The 13508-nt window shown below is 36.3% G+C and overlaps 1 protein-coding gene across 1 annotated transcript in view; it reads right to left on the bottom strand.

The window, feature by feature from the left end:
* Positions 1 to 338: 338 nt before the first annotated feature.
* Positions 339 to 13508, bottom strand: part of LOC113240418 (probable 2-oxoglutarate dehydrogenase E1 component DHKTD1 homolog, mitochondrial) — a 31922-nt gene continuing 18752 nt past the window's right edge. The window contains exons 8-14 of the mRNA XM_026477707.1: positions 11079 to 11192; positions 10478 to 10585; positions 10233 to 10390; positions 9278 to 9413; positions 8074 to 8205; positions 4011 to 4113; positions 339 to 502 (exon numbers count right to left, since the gene is read on the bottom strand). Coding sequence (XP_026333492.1) covers positions 339 to 502; positions 4011 to 4113; positions 8074 to 8205; positions 9278 to 9413; positions 10233 to 10390; positions 10478 to 10585; positions 11079 to 11192 — 915 coding nt within the window. The remainder of the gene's footprint in view (positions 503 to 4010; positions 4114 to 8073; positions 8206 to 9277; positions 9414 to 10232; positions 10391 to 10477; positions 10586 to 11078; positions 11193 to 13508) is intronic.

The following is a 13508-nucleotide window of genomic DNA, read 5'->3' as shown; positions in this document are numbered from 1 at the left end:
GTACAGGGTATATCACGGAGAGTGTGCGATGGAATGGCATAAATTGATTCCGCCTTCCCCCTTTCTATCATCGGGGTACTAGACGGGGTCTGGGATTCCACTCCTTTGTTGTGGATGCTCCCACATTTATATGGCAAGCGGCTAGAGAGTGGAATTCCTTGTCTGCGGACTTATTCCCTAAACTCTATAACTTGAACCTTTTCAATGCGAGAGCCTATTCAAGGCATTATTTAGATGTGCATGCTACATCGTCAGCTTCATCAACACTTTACGGCTGGTGAGATGGAGGTCACGCATTTTTTTTTTATAAAAAAAAGAAAAAGTTATAAAATATGAGACTATACCTCTAAGAACGCTTTTTGATCTTCTTTTATATGATTGAGAGGAATGTGTAGTTTATTGTTTTGTTGGTCCACCAGCATCACGTGTCGGTGAGAGAAGGTTCCTCTGCCGACATCCTCGCCACTAATTCTGACGTGTCGACCTTCCAGAAGAAGTGACCCTGGAATAACAGTAACTGGTTAATACTTTATAACCAACACATTTTTTTAAGAAATCAAGTGACGGGATGAACAAGCCTTGCGCCTGGTGGTAAGCGAGACGCCTGTCCTCAACAGTCCCAGTGCTGCTCAGAGCTTTAAATCGCGAACATCTGAGGAGCACTGTTACTGCACCCGTCATCCTGAGACAAGATGACAAGTCCCATGTGCCTGTAATTTCACCAGCACCCTCCCTTCAAAACCGGAACACTGTAATGCTGACATTACGGCTTGGCGGCAGAAATAGGTAAGGTGGCAGTACTTGTCTGGACGAACTCTTTCACAAGGAGCTCTACTGCTACTAAATTTCGATACATTATTATACGTTAGCTGAAATGTCCCATGCGTCTGTAGTTTCATTAGTATCCTAACCCTTCAAAATCGAAACGCAGTACTGTTCACATTATTGCTTAATGGCAGAAATAAGTAAGGGGCAACACTTCTCTGGACGATTTTTTTATTTTTTATAACATTGAGTGACGGGACGAACAAGTCGTGCGCTTGATGGTTGGCTACACGTCGTTCCGTAACAGTTGCAGAGCTTTAAATCGCGAAGATCTGATAGACACTGCTACTGCACCCGTCACCCTGAGACACATGTTGAAAAGTCCCATGGGCTTAGTAATTGGCTGGGTAATTTCGACAGCACCCTCTTCTCAAAATCGGAACTCAGTAATGCTCACATTACTGCTTGGCGGCAGAAATAGGTAAGGCGGCAGTACTTCCTTGGACGAATTCTTTCACAAGGAGCCCCAGTGCTGCTAAACATGTCGGTAGTAAAAATAAAACTTGGGCACTCGCCAATTGGGATTTATCGATTTAATCTAGCCCTTATCGTAGTAAATACTAAATCCAAAGATTAAATAAACTTTGACTGTACTTTAGACCTTGGTAGCCTTATAAATAAGGACAAATTTTCGTTGAAAATCAGTAAGGGTAAAACTTCGCATGAATGAGTTCGACTTCCCAAACAAAGTCGTTACTGCAAACATTGTAGACAAATTAATTTTATAAAGTGATTTTTATTTTACTTGTATAACAAATCAACTTTTTGAAGTCGTTAAACAACAGTCATTGTGTGTATGCGAAATCTATGTATGAAAAGCTAAAGTATTCTACTAAGTGGAGAAGAGCTGTGTTTCTATATAGTTATAACCAACTTCAAAAAGGAGTAGGTTCTCAATTCGATTGTATGTTTTTTTGTGTGTATGTTACGCGATAACTCCGGTATTTGTGCACGGATTTTGATGATTCTTTTTTGATGGAAAGAGGGTACGCGAGAAGTAGTCCCATTTAAATTTGAAGAAAATATTCCACCTCTAAGGGTGGCAAACTAGGGGATGAATGACTTTTAAAGTCGGTTTTCTAGTACACTGTACTGATATTATTTAAACGAATTCATGTCGCTTTGTCCAAATAGTTCAAGACACTTTATTGGTAATGGACATAAATTTATCTGCCCTATATATATAGTATGGACATAAATTTGGCTGCTTGCATGATCGAATGGTTACCATTCTGGATTGCCACGCAGAGTTCCCGAGTCCGATTCCCGGGCCGGGAGATATAATTATATAGTCTATATTTATTTATCTCGTGAATTTAGGTGTAATTTGTGGTTGTCTATGTCTGTGTCTAAGGCACCTGCGACACAGGGTTTAAAAGTAAATAAATAAAGGTGAATGGATAATGGACTTCATAACCTTTTTTTTAAATTAAATTCTAAATGCCCATTTGACTTCCATCTCACCTGATGGAAAGTGACGATGAAGTCAACAATGGAGCATGCACACTTAAATAATGCCTATTTACTCTCGCCTTGAAAAGGTCCAAGTTGTAACGTTCAGGACACAACTCTGCAGGCAGGGAATTCCATTCCATGGCTGTTCGCTATGTAAACGTGGAAGCGAAACGCTGCATGCGAATTCTTGGAACATCCACAACGTAGCAATGGAACCGCAGCCTACGCCTGGTCCCCCAATGATAGAAAGGGAACGACGCAATGATCATTACGTCGTAAAGATATTTTTGAGAAATAACCACAGATGGTAAGGAATGTTAATATGTATTGTTAATATCACTACCACAACAATATAACCAATTACAACACAGAAAACCATGCTTTACGTTTACATGCCCACGTTATTAAAAATAATTTTATTTTTTAATGCCCACGTTATTAAAAAATAAAATTAATTTATTTCGAATAACAGCAGCTAGTAGCCTTAAATTCAATTAAAAGTTAAAAAATCATAAAAAATGTAAAATAAATGTTAACTATATAAATAATGATAAATAACTAAAATCAATCGTATATAATAAAATTAGTTTTTAACATTCACTATAACAAATCACAATCAAAATTTTAAGATTACATTAAAATGGACTTTAAAAATTTTGGATAACATCAACTTTAAAAATCGTAAAATTAAAAGTAAAATAAATAAGTGCCCACTTAATTACAATCTGTAATTATAGGAAAACAGAAAATAAGCAAATACAATTGTCATCACACTTGTACGTAAATAGTATGATTGTAATGCAGGCTAACTTGACTATAATGCCCCAAATGAAGCCCACGGGCCATTTTTAACCGACTTCACAAAATGAGGAGGGTCTCAATTCGACTGTATGTTCTTTTTTTTTGTAAGTATGTTACGCGATAACTCCGGTATTTGTGAACCGATTTTCATGATTCTGTTTTTGTTGGAAAGGGGGTATTTCCATAGTGGTCCCATTTCATTTTGAAGAAAATCATCCACCTCAAAGGGTGGCTGTTCACGCATGAAGATTCATTTTTATAAATAGCGCCTAACTTTAATTTAGGAGCAATTACTTTTAGCAATTATTTAGTTAATTTTGCTATTTCTCTAATTCAAGGCGTTTTTCTCTCGATATACTTTGAGTAGTGTCGTAGTGAGAACCTATTTTTATTATCTCCAGTATCAAGTCCTGTATAGTGGCGAATTAGGGGATATTTCAATGAAACTTAGCAAATAGACGTAATTCCACGTAATTTTGAGGTCGGTTTTTTTAGTACTCTGTACTGAAATTATTCCTCTCCATATGGCTGTAATGAGAAGAAAAAAGGCGCGAGGGTTTTATTTCGGGCATTATAGTCAAGTTAGCCTTAATGCAATCATACTATTTACTCGCAAATGTGATGAAAAACATTGTATGCACCTTAATACACAATGTACTATCTATTGTATCAAAGTCGTTTTTTCTTACTTAAGTAACCTATTTTTTTACTGGACGAAAAAAAAAGCAACAAATTGAATAAGAAAACAAAACATTTCGTTCGCCGTTAATGTCTTGTTTGTGGTTACAAACGCGTGCGGTGTCGTAATTGACATGTTATATTTGTTTCTTGACGCGAAAATCTTACGCATGGTAATATAGTGTTTTCAAAAAGGTGTATATAAAAATAGCTCGTATGATTATACGTCTTGATACGTTTATAGATCTTACCAAAAGCCAAGGCCTCTGCTGTAGCCCAATCAAGATTCTTTTCGTCAGATAATTTCTTGAGTCGATTTTTTACGTGAGTCCTTGCTAAATGTGTGTGGATGTTCTGAAAGGTAAAGATGTACATAAGTGACATCATGTGGAAGTCCTTATTTGAGGTATTGTTTTATGGTATTACATAACAGAGAGAGAGAGAGAGAGAGAGAGAGAGAGAGAGAGAGAGAGAGAAAGAAAGAAAGAGAGACAGCTATAGTACATAAGACAAGTAGACAAGTATGGTAATTTCATTCATACGTAGTAGTGCGCCTTGTATTTCTGCAGGCTCGCCGCGCGCCGTGTACAGACGCTCATATTCTCATAGTGCGCATAATAATGAAAGGCGCACGACGTCCAGCGCTTTGCAACGCGAGTGCATCGCAAAATTATGCGAATGTGTGCGTCCGTACACGCCAACGCAGCGGGCGCGCACACATACAAACCGCGCTCCTACGTTTGTATGGAATTATCACCACATTTATCGAACCGCAATTAAAATGAACAGAAAAAACTTTAAGTCCATGTAATAAGAGCGACAAAGCGCTATGCCTTTATCTATATATGCCTTATCGGCGGTACGAGCGGAACCGAAACGCGAAACGTCGTTTTAGTTGCAGTAGAGCTCCTTGCTAATTCGTCCAGGGAGGTACTGCCGTCGAGCAGTAATGTGAGCGTTACTGCGTTTTGAAGGGTAGGGTGGTGCTGGGGAAATTACTGGCACATGGGAGTTGTCAACTTATGTCTCAGTCTCTTACCACTAGGCCCACGAATTGTTCGTCCAGTTACTTGGTATTATAAAAGAACCACTTCATGTCTTTGTCCCCTAGGGGTACGTAGAGACAGTCTTCCAATCGCTACGATCCTGCCATTTCGCGTTATTAACACACATTACATAACATATTTTAACGTTCGTCGAAGAAGGCTCAGATTTATAAAAGCAATTTGACTTCGACTTAGTAAATTTTTCGCATTTTCGAAACGATTTTTGTCTAAGTTGAAGCAAGGAATCACGAAGTAAACTCAAAGTTTAAAATTCAATTTCCTGCTTAAACTTAGAAAAAGTTCGTTTTGTAAATATCTTTGCTTTGTCAAAGTCATAGTCTAAAAATTCAAGAGGTTTATGACTTGGGCTTAGTAGAGACGAAGCTGCAGTGCCTTGAAAACCGTCGTAAAATTGCGTAACTGGAAAGGTGGAATTAAATCATGTAATTCCATCGCACACTCTCTGTGAATACTGTAGAATACCGATAAACAGGCAACTTTACGGACAACTTTACGTGTTCAAGGCTCTGCAGTTTCGCCTTTACCAATTCCGAGTCACCTATATAAGCCTCTTGGCACGCGTGTCGACTGAATCCAAGGTGGCCAGTTCGTATGTAGTAGAGACGTAATAAGGGCCATACATTCCTGGTAACTTATCAGTGATACGTCGCTTATAAATATCAACTATCGTTTGCACTGAAATTACAAATTAGAAAGCTGAAATAGTACAGCGCTAACAACTGACCTGTGTGTACGTCTCCGTATATTCCAAAAATATTCAGTATTTATTGTAATAAAGACACTTCTAACAATGGCGTGCTGGTCCATTCGGTGATGTGGGGAAAAACAGCAAAACATCTAATTATAAAACAAACGGAATCAAATTTCATCGGTAATTAAATATTAAATATGTAATTTTGCAATTTTCGTCCGTTATAGCAAAGCTCACGTTAACTGGTCGATTTGAAGTGAAACGATGGATGAGACCCATCGACAACACCCGTCAATTGTTTCGTATTCGGGCTGGCCAACCGGAGCGCAGTTTTCACAGTTAAATGACATTTCGTCTCTATGTCTGGTTATATACTCGATGTGCTTGGTACATTCATCTTTCCTACGTGTCCAAATCATCTAAGCATCCCATCCCTAAAGCAGTCCTGAATAACGTAAATGCCTTGCCATTTCAAAATAATAATTAAATAAATATCAAGCAGAGGTCGTGGGTTCGAACAGAGCCTCCCACCTTTGAATTTCGTAGAATTTATATGTGAAATTTAATTTGAAATTTATGAGCCTTTCAGTGAAGAGACCAGGAGAAGGAGACCAGTGAGACGTGTAAATGGGTTGATGATGATTATGGGAATGTGATAACATATTAAGTCTCCTGTATCCCACAGCAGCTGTATAGAACTGCACTGCTTTGGTCTGTATTCTGGAACACAGCTGCGTTGTTTTAGGGTGGACAATACATACATACCCAGGTGGGCTTTGCATAGACAGAAACCCTAATACCAATACCAAATTATATTACTTGATCGAATTATACTCATCTGAGTGAGCTTTCTCTAGCAAGCAAAACCTTTACAACATTTCTTTTCACGGAATGCGGAATAATACCAACACGTTATAATTGCAAATATATTATCAAAGTTATAGTTACTTGTTTAGGTAGTCTAAGATCAGTTTCTAAACTATTTAAAATGAAGTTTATATGCATTAAATAGGTTTTATAAGACGGTAATTATCAAATTAGAGTTCTTTTATTCAGCCAATATAAAAGTAAAATCGTTGTAATAGCCATTTGCGCAGTAAAGTTGTTATTTGCTTAAATGTTAAAACAGCTTTGAATACAATATAGTTTTAGGTTAATGCTCTACATGAAGTCTAATTGGGGTCTATTCTGTTAGGTTAATTGCTGTGGTTATGTATGCGCCTTGATAAATTTCGTATGCTTACAGGGATATTTGAGCGGTAGGTTGAAAAAGATTAACATTAGGTATAACATTAGCGTCACAGTACACGTATGAAAACGTTATTTATGTTAAGAATTTTTTTTTAACTGATAGATATAAACTGCGCTCCGATTGGCCAGCCCGAATTCAAAACAATTGACGGGTATCGTCAACTGTTTCACTTCAAATCCACCAGTTTAACTTGAGCTTTGCAATAATGAATGAAAATGGAAAAATTACATATTTAATATTTAATTACCGATGAAATGTGATTCCGTTTGTTTCGTAATTAGATTTTTTCCCACACCACCGAATGGAACAGCCCCTCATAGTTAGAGATATTATCTTTATTGCAATAAATACAGAATATTTTGGAATATACGGAGATGTACACACAGGTCAGTTGTTGGAGCTGTACTATTTCATATTTTTAATTTGTGATTTCAGCGCAAACGAGAGTTGATATTTAAAAATGATATAACGCCCATTTACTTGACGAGTTGCCAGGGTTGGATGAATAGAGACGAAATAAGGGCACTTAGTTCGTCTCTATTTTTGGTTATATACTCGGTAGCGCTATGGCAAAAAGTCGTTAAACAAACAAATACAAAGATTTTGAACCAGCACACAGAAAAAATCGTTTGGTCTGCTGGTTTGTACTGTAGCTTAATTGGGAGAACGTCGGCCTGATATCGGCTGCAGATGATGCTGCAGGCGAATGAATTTTTCTCTGTGTTCGATGTTTGTATTAATAATTATAACAAACTAGTGGAGTAATTTCACAAAATAAAAATTGAATGTCATGGTAGTAAAACATCGTGGTAGTCAATAAACTTCATATTATAATTGTTTTGGTTAATTTTTCAAGTCAATAGGTACTAAAATATTTTAAAAAAACTGGGATTTGCAAGAGATTTTTAACCTAAAAAACTAATCTAATCGAAAAAAGATCGTGTCCCGAATCGTTTCCATTATACTGGCAGCGTCGCCTCGCTGAATGGCAATGGACCCTTGCTGAACCAGTTGGTTCAGCAACCAGTTGGTACGACCCATAGCAATGATCGCAGCCTCTGTCTCTGAGTCGGTGACCCAACTCTTTAAACATGTCTCGACTTCGACCGGTATGAAGTCGTACATCGGCTCCATGGCAGAATATTTAGCATGTTTTTTTTCAAGTTAATTGTTAACACATTATTATGGCTTTAAATAAAGGAATTTACATAATTAATATGGCTACATGTAGAAAATAAAAAAAGCACAAAGTTGTAGCACAGGCTGCGTTTTGAGTGTTTAATTAATAACACGGTGTTACTTACGAAATCAGAAGGATATGTAACAGAAACTCTTCCAACCATCTTCAGTTCTTCAGTATCGAAACCTGTGTCCCAGGTTTCCACCGCTTTTGGTGCCGGTCCTATTTTCGACCACTGGTCTTGAAAATATGATACCTATAAAATATCAAAAAAATATTTAAAAAAATAACAAAAAAAATTTATAAGATAAGACCTTAAATAAGTTAAGATAAGTTTTAAATTTCGACGAACACAAATATCTTCTTGTTAACTTTATTTGCACTACTTATTAGACATGGTTTGAATAGGTATTAACCTACGTAAACAATTAAGTTTAATAGAGTTTTGTGGTTAAGTAATCTATTGTGTTTTGTTGATATTGAACTCTATAACCCACCCAGGGTTATAGAGTTGAAAATACAAATGTTTGTTAACAACGAAAGTTAGTTTAACCATAACCATAAATTTACATGAATGAAGTGCCTTATTAATATTGTAATAAACATTATAATAAGCTGAATATTACGTTCAATATTTTGTATTATGTCTTTTATATTGTTTATATTGTCACTTACATACTTATTTGAAATTAGGAACTAGACTAATGACATAAATACCTTTGCGGATAAACTTGAATTCTAGTGTAATTTTATGATTCAACGTATGCATTTGACTAAGAAGCACCAGATATTTTGATCCCGAAATTTTAATGTTATCTTGAGTAATTCTGTGTAATATTAGGATCAGCCAATCCAATTATATTGTTACTGTCAGCTTCCTCCGCGACAGCGAAAATCCTTCACATAAATCAGAGTCAATAGAAATATGATTGACATAATTGAAATCAGTGTGATCCAATTTTGTACTTTCGTCAGCGGATCTCTTTTGCATTAATTTTGAATTGTTAAAAACGACGATGAAAGCAAAATCTGACACTGTTATTCTTTTGTGCTGTAATCGATATTTGCTACGGAGATAATACAATCAATTAGATAATCTCGTCTTAGCGGTTAGTTGAGCGCTTAATAAGTGAAGATCCCAAGCGCAATTTCAACGAAGTTTTCCAATTTGTTTCTGGTATATACTTTTTGGCTAGTGACGCTAGTTTCAATTTAGATACACCGGCAATATTAGTAAAAGAAAGCCACTAGTTTCGAGATCAGTGTGTGATTGAGTAATAATGAGTATTTTCTTTCTATTCAATATCAGCGTGTCTCTCGGTACTAACCTCCGGTTTATACGTTGATGAAGCGTCAAGTTCCTTTTGCAAGAAGGCAGTGTATTCTGCTATAACGTATTTGACATCATCTTCTTTTAATATTCCTTCGTGTATTAATTTTTCTGCGTAAAGGTCTGTTATGGATCTGCAAATATTTAACGAGCAATATAACTGAGAATAAAATTCTACCCGAGACGCGCGAATCTACGAGGGCTGTTCTTTGTGGATTTTAGTAACTTAGATTTAAAGGAAAATAAAAGAAAAAGTAATGGATGTTGGCGACCAGTTGTGGTGCAGCCTCGTTCGTAGTTGTAGTTTTTTTTTACATTTTACATTCCTTTTACAAAATATTTTTCGGCTGTCTTTGTTTTACAAAGTTTTGGTAGTTGCCTCTGCTACGCCTGGTTCAGTTTAGATTCAGTATTGTATTCAGTCACTATCTTGAATTAAATGCGTTTTAACTTGCCAGGGTGTTTCTGCATATTTCTTTATATGTATATTTATATACATTTCATTCGCCAATAATGGATACGATAAAAAGTAAATGATAGAGATTTGAGAATAGCATACTGAGGTCCCGATGTTTACTCATTTTAATATTGTAAAAATCACAGGACTCAGTATAGCGCCCTGTGGAAATTTAAATACTCTATTAATAATTAAATTGAAATCTAATCTGTGTCTTTGAATGAGTCTGTACTGCAATGCCCTAAAGGTGTGTTCATAGTCTCATAATTTCCGAACACAAATTTAAAAAATCCAGTGTAATGTGCTATTGTACCTCAGAATATGTTTTATTCTCTTTCAATGAATTATTTACTTGATTGCGACTCTCTAAGGCGTCAGCAGGCTGGTGAATGTAGGTTCGTATATATAATTATGTATTACTAATAATAAAGGATCATTTTCAGTCCCCTGTGGTACCCTAAATTACTTTTTATTTTATCAGTGATTGATTACTTACTTGCGACTCTGTATAAGTCTATAAAGCAGTGGGCTAGTGAAGGTAGGCTCATCCATCTCATTGTGTCCCCAGCGCCGGTAACAATTATAGTCTATAAATACGTCTTTGCGGAACTTCTGGCGGTATTCGAATGCTATATTTGTTGCTTTTGCTACCAACTGAAAAAGACATAAAATATATTACATGCGCATTTTAACAGAACACTTAAAACACTAAGTAATATTTTAATGTGAATATGAGTTTACCTCTGGATAATCAGCATTGACGTGGATCACAGGAGCAGCGATCATTTTAGCTACATCAGTAACATAACGTGACGACCCTCGACGATCTGCTGGTAGTGTGAAACCTACCTGTGAATACAGGTGTGATTATGAGTATTGTGTAACTTTCATAAGAACAAAAAAACCTTATAAAAGTAAATTGTAATAATATCGCAACGTTGGTTATAATAAGGGCACATCTGCAAATTGACATGTTTTCAAAAGAGTTTTAATAATTTTATTTAAATTAGTCGATATATTTTTATGTTTATATAGGAGAGTTATAAAATTTCACATATATGCATGTAGTTACTGTTATTTTTATGCATATTTTTGTAAATATTGTATTGTTTAAATGAAATATTTACAAAAGTACGTACGGTAAATTTAATTGTTCTTTGGTAAATTCAAAATAAAATATTTAAATTGATAACTGGAAACAAAACATAATTAAAAAAAAACTAATACTAGGATTAAATTAGACGAATAAAATTGGGTCCCCGCGGCAAAGTATCCAAGATGTTGGCAGCGTTCCCACTTTTGAAGCTATGCTAATACATTTTTTAAAGAATTTCTAACTTACTTGGTTATTAACAACAACGTGGAACGAGCCTCCGATATCAAAATGTGGTGCTTGAGACATCATTAGACTTTCTTGATTCACTCCTTGTCCAGCAAAAGCAGCATCGCCATGAAACTGTAAATTTCAAATGTATTAACATTGCAAAAGAAAACGTATAAGTGTAAGATTAAGTATATGTAGAGAAAGATATAGTTATAGTACTTAATTAGTTATTGATTGGTTTTTAACCAGTCACGCAACACACAAAAGGATTTACCCGTATTCGCGGATAGTAATTTTGCTGCTATGGGAAACCAGCACCAATCGAATTTTTAATATTTTATATACAAAAAGGAAGTCAGTGGTTCCAAAACCAGGTAGATATAGTACAACTGTTCATTTGGGACATGGGAAAAAGAAATATATGAAGGAAAGATGCTGGATATATTCATAAAAAAGAGTTAGTGCACTGTAAGGGTGACTTAAACCGTTAGATTGACAAATTAAGGAGCAATGCGAGTCAAGAAAATTAAGAGTGGGTGTTGTGTTTTTGGACTGATTTGAAAGTGCATGTGTGCAAGTGAAATAATCAAGGTGTGTTATAATTGATGCTTTTGGGTACAGACAAAGCAGACAATAAAAAAGGAACAAGAAAATCACTGTCCGTCCATCGCTAGCTTTAGATACCACACCGCGTCCGCATATTGTTGCGACATAGACGGAACACCAATAAGGACGTGACTGTTTAAACAATTTTTTATTACGAACGTACGTTACTATATATGATGGATGGATGGATGAATTTTTATCATGTGGGTACGGCGGTTTATTTTCATTTAAATGAGATAAAGAGAGGAGTCTCCTTCGTTAAAAAATATTTTTGTTAGATTTAATATTTTCAATATAATGCAATTTCATAACAGATTATTTTAGAGATAAAACATTTAAAAGAAAATGGAGGTATTTTAGTGTAAGTAATATTTTATATTCAATTATGTTAGGTCTTTTAAATTAGTTTAAGCTACATGACTTTATTTAACTTAAATGAAATTGACTGTAGTTTTAGTATTTAATATTTATTAATCATTAGTCTAAGTAATAATAAAATTATTTACATGATACAATACATTTTTGATGGTTAACCCTAGCACTTCACAAAGACATTTGCACGTGTACAAACAGCGTCTTGCTGTACGTTTTTTTTATATATAATAGACACACGCTTGGCCATAATCTCGCCTGATGTTAAGCGACGTGTTTGCCTAAAAAAATGCCTATTCACTCTAGTCTTGAATAGCTCCAAATTGTACTTTTCGGGAAATACAGAGCATTCCATGCATTTGCCGTACATATCAGGAAGGAGGAAGCAAATTGCTTAGTGCGAATAGGTGGAATATCAACAATATAATAATGGAGTGCTCCGGACCTTCTAGTCGACCGAAGGAGGAACGGTGACTAAATTGTGGTACTAAGTTGAAAAGTTCTTGCACACACTCCCCGAATGTATCCGATAGAAAACCGACAAGCAGGCTACTATTCTGCGATAGTCGAGATTTTGTAGCTTCGGCTCCACAAGAGAATTATTGTTAATAAGTCTTTTTACCTTTCGCTCCACCGAGTCCAAGGCAGCTAACTGGTAATGGGCAGAGCCGTCCCAAAGATGGCAGCAATACTTCATACACGATTTGTGCTTTATACACATTGACTTACAATTATATGGACGACGGGTCCGCGCTAAAAAATGTCCGCACTTGTAAGGCGCTAAAATCGTATACAGAGCGCCAAACTCCGCTTTAGTCTTCATTTGTTCTACTGACAGCGCGATACTGCGATGACATTACAATTTAAATTTCGAATAGGTTGACTTGGGACATTTTTTTCGTGGTTTTTGTATTAGACCCGTCGTCCATTTATTTGTAAGTCAATGTTTATACAGATTTAAAAGCTGTTCAGGTGTGAGTACCGCCTGACCTTGTAAAGAATGCCCAGTTTTCTGGCAACAGATTTTGCCAAGCACACCATGTATCGCCCAAAGTTGAGTTCGGATGATAAGACCAGACCAAGTAGCTCAAGGTGGTCCCTTATCGGCATGGATACATCTCGGAAAGTCGGAGTAAGGTGTAGAGGAATCCGTTTGATGTGAAAAGACACCCCTGTGTTTTAGTCGCATTAAACCTGACTGTGTTCGCATCTCCCCAGTCGGAAGCCGCTTTCAGGCTCAGGTTCAACCGGATGACCATCGCATCTCGTTTACACCGGATCTCTTCGCTGCTGTCTCGTGCGTCTGGCACATAACTCTCTACCACTGTGCTGTCGTCTGCATACCCAAAGATACCAGGCATCAGCAGCAGGTCGTTGATATGCAGCAAAAATAGAGTGGCGGAGAGGACAGATCTCTGAGGTTTTTCATTTATACCATGAGGAGCAGACGAATAACCATCTACAACTACA

Source organism: Hyposmocoma kahamanoa, unplaced genomic scaffold (assembly GCF_003589595.1).
Source record: "Hyposmocoma kahamanoa isolate Upper Pololo Valley unplaced genomic scaffold, ASM358959v1 138, whole genome shotgun sequence".
NCBI classification, from domain to species: Eukaryota; Metazoa; Arthropoda; class Insecta; order Lepidoptera; family Cosmopterigidae; genus Hyposmocoma; species Hyposmocoma kahamanoa.
The sequence above is the reverse complement of the archived record's forward strand: the minus strand, read 5'-3'. Positions and strand labels throughout refer to the sequence as shown.